Genomic DNA, 20,302 nt, shown 5'->3' with positions numbered 1-20,302 from the left:
TCCTTGCATGAAAATTTATAAGTGGCATACATGTCATTCAATGCAGCACTGTGGTTTCTATATCGACTGAAAACCAATTGGTAATTTGACAAGAAAGAGTCATTAGTGAAATTTCACAGCAAAGAATATCAAGGGTCCCTGGTTCAAGAAAAGGTCCGGCTGACCATCTTTCACACTTGGTGATTATTGCGATGATTATGAATGTCATCCTGCTGTTGCATCATATAATGATGATAATGGTTATCTTTATTATTTAAAAAAGTAGACTGATTGCAAGGATGATAATGATGGTCATTTTTAGCTCGACTATTCGAAGAATATGAGAGCTATTGTAGTCGCCCCGGCGTCGGCGTCCGTGTCTGCGTTGGTTAAAGTTTTTTGTAAAGTCAAATATCTCAATTATTGCTTGAGATATTCAATTGAAACTTACAATACTTATTTATAGTAACAAGGTACATCAGATTGACAAGTTGGATAACTCTACCTACAATATTGACAGAATTATGCCCCTTTTTAACTTAGAAATTTTGGTTAAAGTTTTTTGTAAAGCCAAATATCTCAATTATTGTTTGAGATATTCAATTGAAACTTACAATACTTATTTATAGTAATAAGGTACATCAGATTGACAAGTTGGATAACTCTGCCTACAATATTGACAGAATTATGCCCCTTTTTAACTTAGAAATTTTGGTTAAAGTTTTTTGTAAAGTCAAATATCTCAATTATTGCTTGAGATATTCAATTGAAACTTACAATACTTATTTATAGTAACAAGGTACATCAGATTGATAAGTTGGATAACTGTCTACAATATTGACAGAATTATGCCCCTTTGAAACTTAGAAATTTTGGTTAAATATTTTTTGTAAAGTCAAATATCTCAATTATTCCTTGAGATATTCAATTGAAATTTACAACACTTTTTTATAGTAACAATGTACATGATTTTGCAAAATTGCATAACTCTGTCTGCAATATTTGCAGAATTATTTGCCCCTTTGAAACTTAGAAATTTTGGTTAAAGGTCTTCAAAGATATTTACTTGAAACTTTACATATGTACTTAGGGTCATAATTTGAGGGTCATAATTGTATGTCACTGACCAAGTTCCATAACTCTATCTTGCATTAAGGCTGATTCATATCCCCTTTTCTACTTAGTCTCTTGGTTAATGTTTACATGCAAGTTTTACATATCTCAATAACTATTAAAGATATTTATTTAAAACTTCACATATGCATTTAGGGTCAGAATTGTAGGTCACTGACAAAGATCCATAATTCTATCTTGCATTTAGGTTGATTTTTCTTCCCCTTTTCAACTTAGAAATTTATGATAAAGTTTTACTTGTAAGCTGTTATCTCCATAACTACTGAAGGGTTTGTGCCTTTTTTGGGACAATTTTATGCATTCATAATAATAAAGCAGTGATTTACTTGATAAAACATCTTAATAATAAGCCTTTGTACCTTTTCTGTCAAATTTATGTATTCATAGGTAATTAGTATTATTATACTCAATAAAACACCCTAATGACATTACCTTCCAAATAGTCAAGCCAATACTGTATAATTAGACTCTCTCTAAGGCCTATAACATGAATTTATAAAAAAAGATTAGCCCTTTGGTGAACTTAGAAAATTTAACATTATCAAGGCTCTTTTACTATCAAGCACTTAGAATAGTCGACCGTGCTGTCCTACTGACAGCTCTTGTTAATATTGAAAAGAAAAAGGGTTCTTTGGTCATCTTTATTATTGACAACATAGCTGTAATTGATGATAATGATAAACAGAAATACATTGATTGTGATGATTTTGGTATGGTTTTCATACTGCTGCTTCTCATAGTGATGATTGTCTTTTAATAATTTAAATTTTCATATTGTTGATGATTCTAATGATAAATATAACTTATAAATGTAGATGACTACAAATTGATGCAACATCCCAAAATATCTTTGGTAAGGGGCTTTTTAAGTTTACAAGTAAAAAATTTAAAGATATATTTTTTATAATATGAGTCTACATTAACTTAGTGACGACGAGTGTGGCGCTAATTTTTATCCCAGCATCATATTTCAAAGAACTTTTAGTATAAGTCAACTATGCAATGGTACATGATAAATGTCTAAGCTCTGTGCATTGTAATTTCACACAATAAGAGTTAAATGAGTTTTCCTACAGAAGTCTATATTATTCAGGTGACCCCAGGTGTGGGGCCATTATTGACCCAATGGGCATGATTAATCCATATCAGTTTTGTGGAGGTCCACAGGGCAATGCATCATGCCAAATAGTTCCACAGCATTAGACTTAAATGTATTTTCCTTTATATAACTGTTATTAAAGTGGCCCCAGTGAAGAGGCCAATTTTAACTAAAAGGAACAGTTTATAACAGTTGTGTAGAGGTCCATAAGACAACGCTTCATGACAAATATCTTAGCTAGGGCATTGAAGTTTCACACAATAAGACTTGAATGTCTTTGTCCTTACAAGTCTCTATAAATCAAGTGGCCTTTGAGTGGGGCAAATATTGACCCTAGGGTCATGATTAATCAGTTTTATGAAGGTTCACAAGACATTGGCTACATATCAAATATCTTATCTCTTGGCGTTATAGTTTCACACAATATGTCTTTTATGGATTTTCCTATACAAGTCAATACAAATCAGATGACCCTTGAGGGGGCATTTATTAATGTCAATTTTGTAGCTAAATATCTAAGCCTCTAGACATTGTAGTTTCACATAATAGACTGTGTTTTTCTGTAAAGTATACATATTAAATGGACTGGAGGACAGAGAAAAAAACAACACTGAGATAAAGTTTGTGGCACCTCTAAACAGCTGCCACACAGTTTTTAATTTACATATACTTTGATGAGAACATAACAACAAACCACAAAGCATCTCCCCTAATATATAGCTCACCCCGAATCTTTGTTTTTTATGAGCTAACAAGAGCTAGATGCACAAAATTACAAAATGTGCATGGCTTGTGGACACTTTTTCCATGATGTTCAATACTTTCAGCTGTCAATAAAGCTTAAAATATAACATTTTATCAAGTTATTAAAGCATGCAAAGATAACAACATCAGGTTAAGTCTGTGTAACTCCGCTCTTTAGATTGCCTATAGTGTTTCATATAAATATTGTTAGCACCACATAATCTACTAAATTCTTTAAAACTGATTGGCCGAAGTATGTAATGTTCTAGGAGTGATGGAAAAACAAATCCAGATCCTCTTAAAGAAGATGAAATTTCTTGGTATGTTGCTTCGAACTCTTTATCACCCAGTTCATGAACTGCTGTCTCCAAAACTGTTAACTGAAAATAAAAGTGGAAATTATCACTAACCAATCTTTCAATAATTTTACATTCAAATTTAATCTGGACTTTCTTTTATTATCAGTATTTTGTACAGGAAATAAACTTAGTTATACAAACTATTAACAATTCAAATAACTTCCTTCCAATGTCTCTTAGTTTATGCAGAAATTATTTTAGTTCTATTGTATAAGTAGTTATTAGCTTATAAACACACACTCTTTAATCCATTTCAAGAATCAACCAGCGATAAGCAATGAGTATAAACTTTCTTGCTTAAGGAAACAACAACTTAACCTTAATGAGGTGGGAACCCATGCAGCCCAAAATCATTAGATTACTAGTCTGACATGTTAACGACTCAGTTACATTGCCACTTACTCACATGAGCCAATGTATACTATATTTACATGAACATTTCCAGATGATAAGTACTTACAACATCATCAAAGAAAAGATTGGCAGGTTGTGGGTAATTGATCATTGCATCCTTCAGAATTTCTACAGCATCTTCAACCCTCCCTAATTCAATGTAGGCAAGTATCTGAAATACAGATAGAAATCACTATATAGCTATAACATTGTCTGGTCAATTGTACAACTTCACTACTGTCTGAGGATATTATTTGCATTATTATCAATTTGTGACTGACAGAAAGTGGCCTTTTGCAATCATATATGTTTGCAAAAGTGTGTTTTTTCTGGGGAAATGTTAAAAAATATTTGCTGTAACAACAGCTTTTGTTTGAAAAGTGCATATTTGTCTTGTTTGTAAAAAATTCAGATAATTCTCTCATCCCATTTTTCAAAAATTATTATTCTGCAAAAAAATGACACAAAATTGAAAAGCAGTGCAACACTTTTCACTCAATAATTATTATTTTCAATTCATTTTTGAGTATATTTTTTCATTTATTCATAATTTATCTATCTATTTTAAAGTGTTCCAGCTGATCTATTAGAAAAATAAATTTCATGTTTTTAGGCTTTTGCCAGGTTTGAACATCAGTGGAATTCATTTACTAGTAAATAATATCTCTTACAAAACAAGAGGGCCATGATGGCCCTGAAGTCGCTCACCTGTACAGTCTATAGGCCCCCGTAGCGGGGCCAGTTTAAACCCCAGGGCTTTTATTTGAACAAACCTTGTAGACACCCATTAGAAGATGTTTCATGCTAAACATCTAAGGTCTAGCTGGTCAAGTTTTTTCTTTACACATATAAGGAAAATCAATGACTTACTAGAAGATGTTTCATGCTTGATATCTAAACTCTAGCTATTTGGGTTTTTTCAAAGCAGATTTTTAAGTTTTTGCTGTACACATATAAGGAAAATCAATGTCCCCTGGGGCGGGGCCAATTTTGACCCCAGGGCTTTTATTTGAACAAACTTTGTAGACACTCACTAGAAGATGCTTCGTGCTTAATATCTAAACTCTAGCTATTTGAGTTAAATTTTCAAAGAAGATTTTTTAACTTTTTGTTATACAGATTTAAGGAAAATGAGTGACCCCCGGGGCGGGGCCAATTTTGACCCCAGGGCTTTTATTTGAACAAACTTGTTAGTCACTCACTAGAAGATGTTTCATGCTTAGTATCTAAACCCTAGCTATTTGGTTTTTTTCAAAGAAGATTTTTTTAGTTTTTGCTATACACATATAAGGAAAATCAATGACCCCCCGGGCGTGGCCAATTTTAACCCCAGGGCTCTTATTTAACAAACTTGGTAGACATCCATTAGAACATGTTTCATGCTAAATATCTTAGCTCTAGCTCTTTGGGTTCTTTAAAAGAAGATTTTTTTAAGTTTTTACTATATGCCTATAGGGAAAATCAATGACCCCCTGGGGCTTTTACTTAAACAAACTTGGTAGACACCCATTAGAAGATGTTTCATGCTACATTTCTTAGCTTTAGCTCTTTGGGTTCTTTAAAAGAAGAATTTTTAAGTTTTTACTATATGCATATAGGGAAAATCAATGACCCCCTGGGGCGGGGCCAATTTTGACCCCAGGGCTTTTATTTGAACAAACTTGGTAGACACTCACTAGAAGATGTTTCATGCCAAATATGTAAGCTCTAGCTCTTTGGGTTTTTTAGTTTTTTAGAAGAAGATATTTTAAATTTTTTCTTTAGGTTGCCATGGCAACCAGAGTTCTGCATTGAATTAAATTCTTTGAACAATTTTTAAAGGTGACCACCAAAGGAACATTCCTGTGAAGTTTGGATGAAATTGGCTTAGTGGTTTATGAGGAGATGTCATTTAAAGTAAAAGTTTACGGATGACGGACGGACGACGGACGAAAAGCGATCACAGAAGCTCACCCTGTCACTTTGTGACAGGTGAGCTAAAAATGATACTGGTCAGGGGCCATCAATTGGACACTTAATTTGAACATTTTTCCATACAAATTTCACACTTTTAAAGCTAGATACCCTGAACTTTAGTAATGCTAGGTTTTACTAAAAACTGAAGAACTAGTTTACATGTGTATATTCAATTCTTGTATTCAATTCTTGTACTCAATTCTTTTATTCAATTGTAGCCACTTGTATTTGAGGTCAATACAGGGATATGCCTAAATTGTCCTCGCTATAGTACCATGTGTCTGACAGATATGTATTATTTGAATTCAATCCAGATAATTGCTTGGTTGTTCTAAATTTGTTTCGTTTCAACATAATATGCAATATTCCAGCAGCATGTGCTGAAATTTTGAGAGTTGTATCGTTTACTCTGCAAATGATTATAGCTAATGAAAGAGGTCAGGTATTGCACTCATTTACATCAGAATTTCAACATAAATGTTTTTGTAGTAGACATAATTAAAAACATTAAGTTTAAAACATAAAAAGTAATTCAACTGATTATATAATAAAACTAGAACTCCGCGAGTCAGATGTGTCGCCTTGTGAACAATATAGTTTAAAGGCCGGGGAGTGTGAACTCAGATATCCGTATGGATGGCCATTAAGCATATTAGGTACAAGAGGCAGGGTTTTATTATCATGACCTGAGGTCAGCATGCTTGTAAATATAAACATGTGGTCTGCAATAGTATAGGAGAGTTCAGCATTCAGAAGAGATAAAGAAGTTGTGTATTTATTGGGGGGTAATGATTTTTCAATTTGATGAAAAGGTAATAGCAGTGCTGTCAGGATGTATATTGCAGTTACATATTTTTACAATGAAGAGTATAATTTATGAAATTGGTGATAGTCAGTAAATAAAAACAGTAAATACTAATTGTTTAGAAATGCCTTGAATATATAAAAAAAAATATAACTTATATTTAGCTGTTTGTCCACTTGACTCTTTTATTTTTTTGGGAAGCAAAACTTATTTTTGAACTAAATTTTGGTTATGAAAAGTAAGTTAAAAATATTAAATGTTTGTTTCATTTTCACTTTCAATGAATTCTATTAGGAAACAGTGTACACAAAACCTATCGTTATTTTCACATAATATGTACAAATCACTTATGATCCATTAGTTTGAATACAATGTATATTGTTTTATTTATTGCCTATGTTGTTGTCTTACTCTGCGCAGCCGGTAGATAGTATCCATATATTTATATTTACAAGGGGACAGGCGATTTAGAAAATATGTGTGGCACAGGCGTGATATTATACCGAAATGTGTTTTAAACATTGTGAGGGAGTGGTTCCCGAATCCAGTTGGTGAACCATACATGGGCCACTTGTGGGAATAGACACAGGTAAACGTTGCGTGGCCATGACTTACACTAAACCCCCGTTCCCCCTCTACAACCCAAAACCCTAAAAAAAAATTATAAAATTATATTTTTCATAATTTTTTTTTATAGTGTAAGTCATGGCCACGCAACGTTTACCTGTGGGAATAGACAGTAATGCACATTTGGGTGATACAAAAATTTGAATGTTTCTTTTACAAAACTATCAATATATCAACAATTAACTTATAGTGATGTCATTTCAAGTTAATAAATTCATGATTGTAGGGATGGAATATAACACAACCAATAAATAAAAATTCAAATTCATTGCTTGCATAGTATTTCTCTGGTAGTATTTATTGCCCTAGTATTTATTTCCCGGCCATCTGTCAAACTCTACTGTGAGAATGTTTATACCAAGAGAGATGTAGTTGGCTGAGAGAAAGGTCATAACCTCTGTGCAACTGTCAATCAAATACACTGGGAAATTTGAATTTTTAACTGTTTTCAAAAAAAGATTTTTTAAAAGTAGTACTTCTAAGTATCACAGAGATTTGTAACTTTCAAGGAATTTTGCTTACATGATAAAGAAGTGATGTGCCAATTTATAGCAAATAATATGAGGTATGTCTCTCTAAATTTTGAAATTTCATTTTTCTATCTCTCTCTGATTATGCTAGCAGACAGCATACAGAGTTCAACAGCAGTGGCCATTTTTCTGCTTGTCTGCCTTTTATACTTGTTCCCAGGCCTTTAAGAGAAATGGCCAGGACAAAAATGAAATTTGAAAATCAACAAAGGGCAATAACTCAAAAAATAAGAAATGCAGATCAGCAGTTTCTGTGCACTGCACTTCTTATCAATAAGATCTATCATACTATTAAGTTTCAAGTCTAAAGCTTTTATAATTTATGAGAAATGGCCTGGACAAAAATAAAGAATGAAAATTAACAAAGGGCAATAACTCAAAAATAAGAAATGCAGAGTACCAGTTCTTGGGCACTGCACTTCTTATCAATAAGATCTATCATCCTATTAAGTTTCAAGTCTTAAGGTTTTATAATTTATGAGAAATGGCCTGGACAAAAATAAAGTATGAAAATTAACAAAGGGCAATAACTCAAAAAAAAGAAATACAGAGTACCAGTTCTTGGACACTGCACTTCTTCTTAATGAGATCTATCATCCTATGAAGTTTCAGGTCCATAGCTTTTATACTTTAGGAGAAATGGCATGGACAAAAATAAAGTATGAAAATTAACAAAGGGCAATAACTCAAAAAATAAGAAATGCAGAGTTCCAGTTCTTGTGCACTGCACTTCTTCTTAATGAGATCTATCATCCTATGAAGTTTCAAGTCCATAGCTTTTATACTTTAGGAGAAATGGCCTGGACAAAAATAAAGTATGAAAATTAACAAAGGGCAATAACTCAAAAAATAAGAAGTGCAGAGTACCGGTTCTTGTGCACTGCACTTCGGGTCATTATAAGAAGCATGCATACCAAGTTTGAAGTCAATCCGACTTATAATGACTGACTTATGCTCCGGACAAGCTTTAGGGGACGCCGACAACGACGCCGACACCGCCGACAAAAGTAACCCCTATATGTCGCCTTTTTCAAGGCGACACAAAATAAGGCCTGACAGTTTGATTATCAACCACTTTATAAAGAAAAACACTAAATCAAGTGTTTTAGATGCTTTCAAGATTTGATGGTCGTTCGGATTTTGTGGTACCATACCAGCACCAACTCAACCCTTAAGAAGTGGGAGACTGAAATATGGTTTTTATAAATACTGTGACAATGAAAAACTTTAAAGTTTCCTTAAAAAAAATTGAGAGATACAGATCAAAGGGACACAAAACCACTTGTTCAAACTATTAACCTTGAGCTTAAACAGATACAAAACAGACAGACTGACAGATAAACAATCAGTTACAGAGTATAACATTTGCCTTCTGGCATATAATAATTATTTAATTCACAGTTCATGGAGAGATAAAACAAATAGTAAGAATAAAATTTACCTTTATATTATCAATAGGAGAGACTAATTTTTTCCGATTGACTTCAAAGATCGGCAACTGTATCATTTCTAAACTTAATTCTATTTCTCCCTTCAAAATAAAAATATAGGTAAACAAAAAAGCATATTCACAGTCCAGCCTCTAGTTACTAGTGGGATTAACTATAGTTATCATAAACTGAACATTTCATCATAAACAGGGGGATAATGTACAAGTGAATTCTGATAGTTCTTCATGAATAGTTCTTAATAATGAGTCCTTAAATTCTTCATAATAGGTTATTTATAATAAGTTCTTCATGATGAGTTGTTCATAATGAGTTCTTAAATTCTTCATAATAGGTTCTTTATAATAGGTTCTTTATAATAACCTCTTCATGATAAGTTTTTCATAATGAGTTCTTAAATTCTTCATAATAGGTTCTTTATAATAGGTTCTTTATAATAACTTCTTCATGATAAGTTTTTCATAATGAGTTCTTAAATTCTTCATAATAGGTTCTCTATAATAGGTTTTTTATGATAAGTTTTTCATAATGAGTTCTTAAATTCTTCATAATAGGTTCGCTATAATAGGTTTTTTATAATAACTTCTTCATGATAAGTTTTTCATAATGAGTTCTTAAATTCTTCATAATAGGTTCTTTATAATAGGTTCTTTATGATAAGTTCTTCATAACGAGTTCTTAAATTCTTCATAATAGGTTCTTTATAATAAGTTCTTCATGATAAGTTCTTCATAATGAGTTCTTAAATTCTTTATAATAGGTTCTTTATAATAGGTTCTTTATGATAAGTGCTTCATAATGAGTTCTTAAATTCTTCATAATAGGTTCTTTATAATAGGTTCTTTATGATAAGTGCTTCATAATGAGTTCTTAAATTCTTCATAATAGGTTCTTTATTATAAGTTCTTCATGAGAATTTTTTCCTATGACTATCATATACATTCATAATGACTCGGTACAATAAAATCAATCAATTGTTAAATGCAGCTGTCAATGGTGCCGCCTTCTGTAGGCGACCTTCTACTTGTTACAGAAGACCATGGCTGAATTCAAACACAAAATTGCCAGAAGAAAGAATTTCAGCAACTTTAGTTTAATGGACAAGGTTGTGATTTGGCCCATAAAATACACCTTAAATTAATTTTTTTTAAATAAATTATTGTAATTATTTACCTGCTTGTAAGCTAACATACAACATAACATGGCACATCTGTTTGACAACTGCCAAGGGTCGTTTGTCAACTCATTTAGATAATTCAACATCTGCTGCAAAGATTCCTTTGAATTCTGAAAGAAAGTATCTGGTTTGGTGAATACACTATGCACAACATAATGGAATAAACATAATGTGCACTTCAAGTATCAATAGTGTGTACGAGAAGCCATCTAATCATGTACTATTATTTTATCAGTTATCAAAAAGGTGTTCTGCTATGGAAAGTAATGCATTTAAAACCAAATTCATTATCAATCCCCCATTCATTTGGGCAGAGTGTAACAACTTTGAACTATTTTAAGGTAAGTCACCTTATTAAAAAGTAATTTAAAGTAACTGTGATTTTTATATGGGAACTACAAATGTAGTTTCAATGGAAATTAGTTAAATCAATATCATACCATCCTGTAGAAGGAAGCCAGCACTATATTAACTATCTCAGGCATTTTTCCAATGTAGTTTTCACATGTGTAAATCAATGAGATGATATCTTCAAATTGTTCTTTTTCATACAGCATGTCCATCATTATCATGAAACATTCACGGTGTCTATACAATGAATTAATACTTTTCTCCTGAAAAGTATATATAAAATATTTTTATATAAATTTATTTCACATTTTTCTCATTTCAATATTTGTAGAGGCAAAGCAATTAATTGTGGTGGCAGTGTAATTTACAAGAGGGACTAGTAATCTAAGGATTGCTGAATGTGTGGGTTCATACGCAGTCAAGGGCAAGCTGTTGTTTTTTCAATGAGCAAGAAACTTTACACATTTTGCTTTGTGCAAGTTGGTTCCAGGAATGGATTTGAGAGTGTTTCAATAAACTTATAGCTTTTAACACAACCAAACTAAAATAAATTGGTATAAACTATAAACTAAAGCAATTAATTGTTGGAAAAATGATTCTGAAGAAAAATCATACTTGATGATTTGGCCACACAATTAAAAGTTTGTAGTAAAATATTAACATGTTAGGGATTGCTGGTCATATTGGTTCTAACATGTCAGGGACAAGCTGTTGTTTCTTTGTGCTGGAAACTTTACATATACTGCTTAGCACAAATTAATTTCAGGAACAGAACCTAAAGTACATCAATAAGTTAAAAGCTTCCTACAAAATCAAACTAAAATAAATTCTGTATAAACTAATCTAATGAAATTTTAAATAATACAAGAGCTATCAGTAGGACAACATGCTAGACTTTTCTCAGTGCTTCATAGTAAAACAAGAACCTGGATAATGTAGAATTTTTCATGTTCAAAAAGGGCAATTATTCTGTCAAAATCCATACTAGAGTCTTGGACACTGACTTCCTTTTGGAGACATCAACTTCCGTGCAAAAGTTTAACCAAAGTAAGACAGCAGCAATATGCACATTCCTTACAGGAAGCTAAGCTTCAACTGAAGCTTCAATCAAAATCAGTTGAGAATGCTGAGAAATAATGCTGATAAAATTTACAGTTGAAAATGAATAAAAGTGGCCTCGATCACTTTGTGAAAAATGTTACTAATATACACAGCTACTCTTGGTAGTATTATAAATTTTACATGAATTCAAGCCAAAGAATGCTAATTCAGTGAGAGTTTAGTGACAGACATACTTAAAGATATAAGTTCTTCTAAAATGGACCTAGAGACAATTACTTTGGCTATTTACTTTTGTTAAACTTAAAAAAAACATGCCCTTTTATTCTCCTGTTATGAAATGAATCTTTTTTCTATTACCATTATATGGATATTAAATCTAATCTAGGTTCTTGAATGGGCTGTTGCCTTAAGGGCCATTCTTTTGTTGTACAGAGGACCATGACCTTGTTATTTTGTTCTGTTCCCTGTTAGATGGTCCCCTTGTTAGTTTGGTCCCATTGCTTAGATGATCAAAGCAGTGACAATATCCCTATGAAGATGTGCATAAGAAAAGCAGAGTGAAAATTGTAAGTCATAATGATAAAAGATACTTAAATTATCAATAATATTTAACAATTCATTTTTTTTATATTCAGTCCTGTTTCAATTTATCATTCAAATTGAAATTGATAGGTAAACAAAATTCAAGTTTCAACATGTTAATTTCCTATCCCTTGGCTAACTAGCTTCAATAAATGATATTCGACTTTAAACTGAAATTAGAAAAGCTAAAGTTTCTTACTTCATGTAAAAACATTTTAAATGCAAGATCCTCCCTTTCATTAATATATAACATTTGCAGCACCACAGCTCCAACCGGATACTCCTTAATGAATGTTTTCTTCTTCACAAGCTTTTGATACCTGCATTATAAAATTATGTTACAAAATTTTTTTAATAATTTCCTTCATCTTCATGTCATTATAGCACTTCAAAAATAGGAAAATAACATGGACAAAACAACTTTTGTGGCTTTTATATTGTATGTTTTGTTTAATTTTTGTTCATGTCTGATGATGACTTTTCAGCTTGATACTGGAGGAAGACCTAAAGTTCTCTTCTGTGCAAGCATCTGATTATAACCACCAACCTTCTCTATGCTAGATTTGTTTGTTTGTTTGTTTCATTTTAGGCCTTTTCCCAACAGTATTTCAGTCATATAGGCTGGTAGTTTCCTCACCATCGTTCCTGGAGTTACACCAGTACTAGACTACCTAATCCTCCGCGCTAAACTACCAAAGCATCACCCGGGGATCGAACCCACGCCAGAGAGGTAACTGGATTAGAAGTCATCGACTCTGACCCCTCGACCATGGAGGCGGTTCTCTATGCTAGAAGCAAATGGTTTGTAGTCTTATATCAAAACTTATCCTGCAAAATCATACTTATTTTTGGCCTATAATTTTCATAGTTTTGTGTGGTTAGGTTAACCCACGATAGTTTAGATAAAAAAAAAATCATTTCATTTGCTGTAATATTATCTTGCATTACATAATTTGCATTTTACTTTTATTGCAAAAATAAACAATGCACAAATTTAAGAAACCAGGAAAAAGCCATTTCAAAATTTCATGCCCATGAAATTAAGTGAGTTCAAAGTATTAAATACATAATATTATTATACAAATGTAAATGTAAAACTGATTCATACGACAATTGTCCAAAGAAGAAATTATAGATACTCATGAGACATGAATGTCCATCCATAATGACATGGACATGGACAAAGAAACAAGATTTATGTGACAGACATGTCAATGTCATCATAAAGATCTGGGTCTAAATTGTAACACATTATCTATGACATTTCTACTAAATAATTTCAAAATGTATCCGCAAATAATTCATTTATGGAACCATCATGAAAAATAGACTCCAAGCTTTAAATTTTTGTCTCTGAAGTGACCTTGATCTTGGAGCTATATAGAGTAGGATCTGGAAACTTTCAAAGTCAAATATTAACTTACCGATCTGGCAAGCATTTCACTAATATTCCGTAAGTTAAGCATATCTTTTTACGTAAATTTGGACTTACGCAAAACGTAAATTTACCTTAGTTGTGTTTCACTTAACAGAACGTGCAATTTATGCCAGCAATAAGTGAGCGTAACTTTACGTTTAATCCTACGCAAAAACATAGCTACAAAAGTTAAGTGAAACTCAAATAAATATGTAACTTCTGCTTACGCAAAAAGTTATGTTCAAACTAGAGTTACGATAACGTAAGTACGTTAGTGAAACGCACCCCTGGTATATAATATTGTGACTACTGATACCCCACGGTACTGTATATAGGGAGAACCAACAATCTTCAGGATGCTTTTTATTCTAACAAGTTATTTCAGTATCTGAAATCATTTTGCAGGTTTGTGCCTCCTAAGATAGTAAATAACAAAGCAAGTATAAAGGACCAAAGGAAAGAATCTTATTGAAATTTACTGGGCCTTATTTCAGCTGAACCATCTCAGGTGAACTGAAAAATTGGTTGATCTAGCAATACACAATAATATGCATTCTTACAGCAGATTCATTATTGCTTATACACTTAACAGTTTAAAGGATGTAGCAAATATACTTTCATGTATAAAATTCAAGAAAGAGAAATTAAAATGTACCTTCGTATAACTTCTGAAACGAAATCAAAATCATCATTTTTATCTGTCAAATACAAAAGTGCTGCTACGTCTTCTTTGAATATATACTCCCCATCACCAAGTTTTTCACCCAAATTTCTCAAAAACTGATCTAAAAGAGTAAAAGAAAAGGCTGTTATTTAAGATATTGTCAAATATTAAAAGTATAACAACCAGACAAAACAATAAAAAGATGATGATTCAAAGTCGCTTGTCCAATGAAGAGATGTATTATTGTTTAACATTTTCAGTGTACTAACAATAGAGAGGAAGAAAAGAGCTTCTGTTATACAGAACCAATAAGAACCATTTATATAAAGTATCAACAGAATCTGCCTTGCAGATGAAAAATCATTTAAAGAATATTTAGCTCAGACTGCCATCTTGTTAAGCAGACTGGAATAACTTTAGCAATCCTTATTTCTATACAGCCCCACACATGGAACATTTTTCAAACATTAAAATCTACAGTGTTAAGGACATGACACTCAAAGCATATTTTTATTTTGTACTGAAAGCATATCTTCTTTTACATCCTTGTAAGTATGCAAGGCAACAATTTTAATGACTTATGTTAGTCTATTATCATATCACAAGACGTTAATTAAACAAATTTAATAAGTAGCATTTATAGTGCATGAGCAGAGAACTTTAACAATTTTATTTTAACAAGTACATGTATTACTAATCTAAAATGAAGATTGTCAGAAATACAGTCAGGTAATGTAAATTCAAGTATGAGATCTTAAGCCCCGGCATCCTATTGACTTAGTAAAAAGTGAAGTCTCTATAAGGCTTACAGATCCTTCTTAACTTCTGAAATACAAACATTTATGACCAGTTTCTTACAGTAATTACAGTAATTTAATATCTCATATTTCATAATTGATAAAATGTATCTATCCATTCATTTATTGTAAAGAAAGAAAGAAAGTTTATAGAAATATTGTTAGACATTTTTTTTAGCTGTTTACTGCCTATTAATAAATAAAATGGAAGAGTAAAATACAAACTAAAATATAGTTTGACTTAAAGTTACATTAAATAAATTTCATAAAAACAGAAATAGCGACATTTCATTAATAAATTGGGTTTCATATCGACTCCAGATCTTATTTTGGTGTCCAGACAACCAAAATGAGTTTTATAAGCATAACTAGAAATGTGTCCATAGGACACGGGTGCCCCCACCGCGCCACTGTTCTCTCAATCTTTTTACTAAGTCAAGGGAAATAACTCTACAAATATTTGATAAATCCACAAGCAAAACCCCAGGTGCAAATCTAAAATATGCTGAGCAACCTGCCTTTAAGGTTTAATGACTATGTCAAATCCAAGTTGAAAATTGCAAAAATTTTCTAAGTGAAGGGCAATATCTCTAAAAATACTAAATAAATCCAGACGAAAATACCTGGTGCACAACTGCACATGCTGATCAATATTTCTGTAACGTTACATGACTCTAGGTCAAATACTTTTTGAGTTACGTGCGACACATGTTGAACATTGCGAAATTTTACTAAGTCAAGGGCAATAACTCTGAAAATACTAAAAATATCCACACGAAAATACCCAGGTGCACAACTACATATGCTGATCAACATTCCTGTAAAGTTTCATGACTTTAGGTCAAATTCTTTTTGAGTTACGTGCGACACAAGTTGAAAATTGCAAAATTTTACTAAGTCAAGGGCAATAACTCTGAAAATACTAAAAATATCCACATGAAAATACCCAGGTGCACAACTACACATGCTGATCAACATTCCTGTAAAGTTTCATGACTCTAGGTCAAATACTTTTTGAGTTACATGCGACACAAGTTGAAAATTGCAAAATTTTACTAAGTCAAGGGCAATAACTCTGAAAATACTAAAAATGTCCAGACGAAAATACCCAGGTGCACAACTACACATGCTGATCAACATTCCTGTAAAGTTTCATGACTCTAGGTCAAATACTTTTTGAGTTACGTGCGACACAAAAGTGAACGGACGGACGGAAGGACGGACGGAAGGACGGACGGACAGACGGACGGACAAGGGTAAATCTAAATGCCCGCCACTAACGTGGGGGCACAAAAAAATGGACAACCTCATTGTGGCAAAATCGGAAGTACAATATCTGTTTGCATGATAAACTCCGCCTTCAAATCATCCGTACATCAATATTAAATCAACAAACATGACTATATGTAGCAGTCCTAACTTAACGGTATATTTCCGCATTGTAACGGATGTTTTTATTCAAATTCAATCTTTTTTTATGAGATGATTACTTTTTACTGAACCTCAGGCCTAGTGCACCGTGAAGTTAAACGGTTAAAATGTGTTTTCACAAGAAAATCTCATATTTGTTGTGTTCCGGACAGCAGTTATAACACTGTGACGTAGCGCATACACAAGCTGATTATAATCTTCATTTGCATGTTAAAATTCATATACAAACTTTAGTGTTACCATGAGGTTTTCCGTTTAAAATCCTTATTTATGAACAACATTTGATGAGATTTACAACAATACTGTTAAAAAGGTTAATGAATCTGTAGAATGCTTGGTTTTTAGGCCGACGGCAAAATAATTTTACATATTTATTTAGTGTAGCTTTAAAAAGATATAAATAACAAGCATAAATACCTTTCATGTGATAAATTTTCTTTCTACAAAGCCTTCGATCTTCATCAAATTGAACAAGGCCTAATGGACCTGGGCTAATAAGGTATCTTTTTATAACTGAAATGTAAAAATATTAAATACACTCTCAACATGCAGAATTTGGCTTCAGATTGACTATAAAAAAGCATCAACAAAAGTTTATGTTGCTAAATATGATATATGAACATGAGATAAGTCTTGTTTTAATATAACTTAAAATATCATACAGAGCAAGTCTCTGGTGCTGCAGGGAACACATGCAGGTGTAAAATCTAACTATTTGTGTTATTAGCAAGGGCAGAAAACTACCAACAACTTGTAACTAATATTTTATTTTGACAGTAGGACTATGTATAATCAGGAAAACATTTTTTTTCTAGATCATTGTCTTTTACATGTTTAAGGCAAATTTCATTTGTAGAAAAAAAAATCCCCTCATCTAGGTATAAAATATTTTTTTGAGATGATGGATTTGGCAAAACATAACTTCACAATAAAAGACTTAATGTTTGGGGCATTGTTTATATAAAGCATGTCTCTGGGGTAGCAAGTCATATTGACCCTAGAGGCAGACAGGTCTAAAGTAAAATCTTTTCCAAAATAAGACAAATAGGCACCACTGTATCTCTGTGAAGTCAAATTAACCAAATATAAGTTGATTGGGCCTCAGAGTAAACAGATATTGCATTGTGTAATTGAGATTGAGGTTAAACTAGAAATGTGTCCATAGCACATGGGTGCCCCCACTGTGCCACTGTTCTGCCAATCTCATGACTCTAGGTCAAATATTTTTTGAAAACTAAAAATATTTTACTAAGTAAAGGGCAAGAACTTTACAAATACTGAATAAATCCACAAGCAAACCCCAAAGTGCATAAGTACACATGCTGACCAACATTCTTGTAAACTTTCAGGCCTACAAGTGAAATACTTTTTGAGCTATGCATGAACAAGTTGAAAATTGCAAATTTATACTACTGTAAGTCAAGGGCAATAACTCTAACAAAACTGAAAAAAATCCACATGCAAAGTCCCAGGTGCATAGGTTTCACAGTGATGTGAATCATTATTCCTGTAATTTAGTGATATTGATCATTATTCCTGTAAAGTTGGTTGATTCTAACTCAAGCACTCAAGGAACAAATAACAACATAATGAAACAGTTTTCACTAAGTCAAGGGAAATAACTCTACAAATACTGGATAAATCCACAAGTGAAACCCCAGGTGCAAAACTAAATATGCTGAGCAACCTTCCCGTAAGGTTAAATGACTCTATGTCAAATCCTTTTTGAGTTACATGTACATGCGACACAAGTTGAAAATTGCAAAATTTTACTAAGTCAAGGGCAACAACTCTAAAAATACTAAATAAATCCAGACGAAAATACCCAGGTGCACAACTACACATGCTGATCAACATTCCTGTAAAGTTTCATGACTCTAGGTCAAATACATTCTGAGTTACATGCGACACAAGTTGAAAATTGCAAAATTTTACTAAGTCAAGGGCAACAACTCTAAAAATACTAAAAATATCCAGACGAAAATACCCAGGTGCACAACTACACATGCTGATCAACATTCCTGTAAAGTTTCATGACTCTAGGTCAAATACTTTTTGAGTTACGTGCGACACAAAAGAGAACAGACGGACGGACGGACAAGGGTAAATCTAAATGCCCGCCACTAAAGTGGGGGCACAAAAATGATGTATATTTGATAACAATAATACTTTAGTAATAATAACTTGTGAAAACACGTTTAGAAAAAAAGTTGCAGTCTGAAGGGGACTTAATTCCTAGCACAGATTTTGCTTAACATTACTATACTAGGACATTCTCCCCCACTATATAGAAGTCCTACTGCCTGGGTATATAATTTTTTCTTAGTCCAATATATCAGACGTTACGGGCTAATTGTTATAGTTTATAAAAGTCAAGGCCAACTTCTGCTTTTCCCAGAAGCAAAAATATCTCAAAGCATTATCATATTTATAGGATTACTTTCTTCTGGGATAATGTTTGATGTGTGAGAGGCAGTTTCAGGAGCAAACTGTATGCATCCTAATCATACGGGGAAGTCAAAGACCGGGCCCGCGAAGCGGGTCCGGGCTTTGGCTTGCCCGGCTATAGACTACACGTGAATATTTAAAAGAAAATCAAATAAAAAACATTTAAAAAATATATAGAATTCTATACCTATCAATAAAATTTTCAGTGTCAGTTCTAGTCGGGCGCCGCCATTTACAATGTATGTCAATGATAATAGGCGGGGTATTCCCATAACGGAACAAATCTCAACTTTTCGGATTAGTAATAATCGTCGAGTGTTTCGAGTGAAAACAGAAGCGGTGTATGTAATATCGAATGACACCTTTAAAACGGAAAGAATGAAAGGATTTTTTAACGACTTCCCCGTTCATAGGCTTTGCCTAATTTCATATTAATGTTTTATGACAATTTAACATACAGTTTGATTTTATGCAAATTTATTTTTACCATTTTACTTAGGCCAAAATGACTTTCAGTACCAATCAATTGGATAGTTTTATTTGACACATATATTTACAAATAATGAAATTGCTACTGACTTCTTACAAAAAGTGCAGGGAAAAATAAACTTCAAATGGGACATCAGGTGGTATGATGTGTAGTCAAACTAATTACAAGTATCTGTACAATGCGATGACAAATTGGATGTGATGTTTAAATGTAATCTAGAGCATAAATACTCAATTCTAACATATATTAAAGGAATATTTGGCATTTATGATAATGTAACTGTACGGAAATATAGCAATCTGATTCATGACACTGGTACTTGAAACAAACTATTTTTAATGTTCTATATAGGCTATATACTATAATAAGACTAATTATAGTATATAGCCTATATAGAACATAAAAAATAGTTTGTTTCAAGTACCTGTGATTCAGGACTACGGGAAAATCGATGCAGTGATCTGACCTTAGAATTTTTACATATTCAGTGTCGCGAAAATGTATAACAAATAGTTTCTGTCACGAAATAAAAAGAAATAAGGAATCAAATATGCTAGGAAAGAATAAATAATTTGGGTCATGATAATACCATTGTTATGTGATGGTGTTATAAACGTCCATGAATACAGGATACGCCGACAAAATTTTAACATCTTTCAGCTCTTAAAATATTGGTCAGACTAATCTAAATTTTTGGACGTTTTTGAGTCGCGTTGTCATTTTGTGTAGAAAAAAAACAAAACAAAAATTTGCTTATCACGCTAATAAGTCAGTCATATCATCACAATAGAAATATCACACATTTCAAA

The 20,302-nt window shown here is 32.4% G+C and overlaps 1 protein-coding gene across 1 annotated transcript; it reads right to left on the bottom strand.

Moving 5' to 3' along the window:
• Positions 1 to 2,899: 2,899 nt before the first annotated feature.
• LOC132719493 (pentatricopeptide repeat-containing protein 2, mitochondrial-like) lies at positions 2,900 to 20,223 on the bottom strand. Its single transcript, XM_060703263.1, has 9 exons — positions 20,083 to 20,223; positions 16,973 to 17,068; positions 14,319 to 14,448; positions 12,446 to 12,566; positions 10,692 to 10,865; positions 10,248 to 10,361; positions 9,068 to 9,157; positions 3,776 to 3,880; positions 2,900 to 3,336 (listed from the first exon to the last, which is right to left on the bottom strand). The coding sequence occupies exons 1-9, from the start codon at positions 20,144 to 20,146 to the stop codon at positions 3,103 to 3,105; spliced, it is 1,128 nt and encodes a 375-aa protein (XP_060559246.1). The 5' UTR covers positions 20,147 to 20,223; the 3' UTR covers positions 2,900 to 3,102.
• Positions 20,224 to 20,302: the final 79 nt, after the last annotated feature.

Source organism: Ruditapes philippinarum, unplaced genomic scaffold, assembly GCF_026571515.1.
Source record: "Ruditapes philippinarum isolate M1 unplaced genomic scaffold, ASM2657151v2 ctg378_1_1_1_1, whole genome shotgun sequence".
Lineage (NCBI taxonomy): Eukaryota > Metazoa > Mollusca > Bivalvia > Venerida > Veneridae > Ruditapes > Ruditapes philippinarum.
This window is presented reverse-complemented; position numbering and strand designations above follow the sequence as displayed.

What these genes read in the sequence shown, in the direction of transcription:
- LOC132719493 (XM_060703263.1), bottom strand. Translation starts at nt 20,146, where the DNA reads ATGTTAAAATTTTGTCGGCGTATCCTGTATTCATGGACGTTTATAACA. An exon ending in GTTTCAGAAGTTATACGAAG is followed by an intron (nt 12,567 to 14,318) that starts GTACATTTTAAT and finishes TTTATAATGCAG; the next exon opens with GTATCAAAAGCTTGTGAAGA. An exon ending in TGGCTTCCTTCTACAGGATG is followed by an intron (nt 10,362 to 10,691) that starts GTATGATATTGA and finishes ACTTTCTTTCAG; the next exon opens with AATTCAAAGGAATCTTTGCA.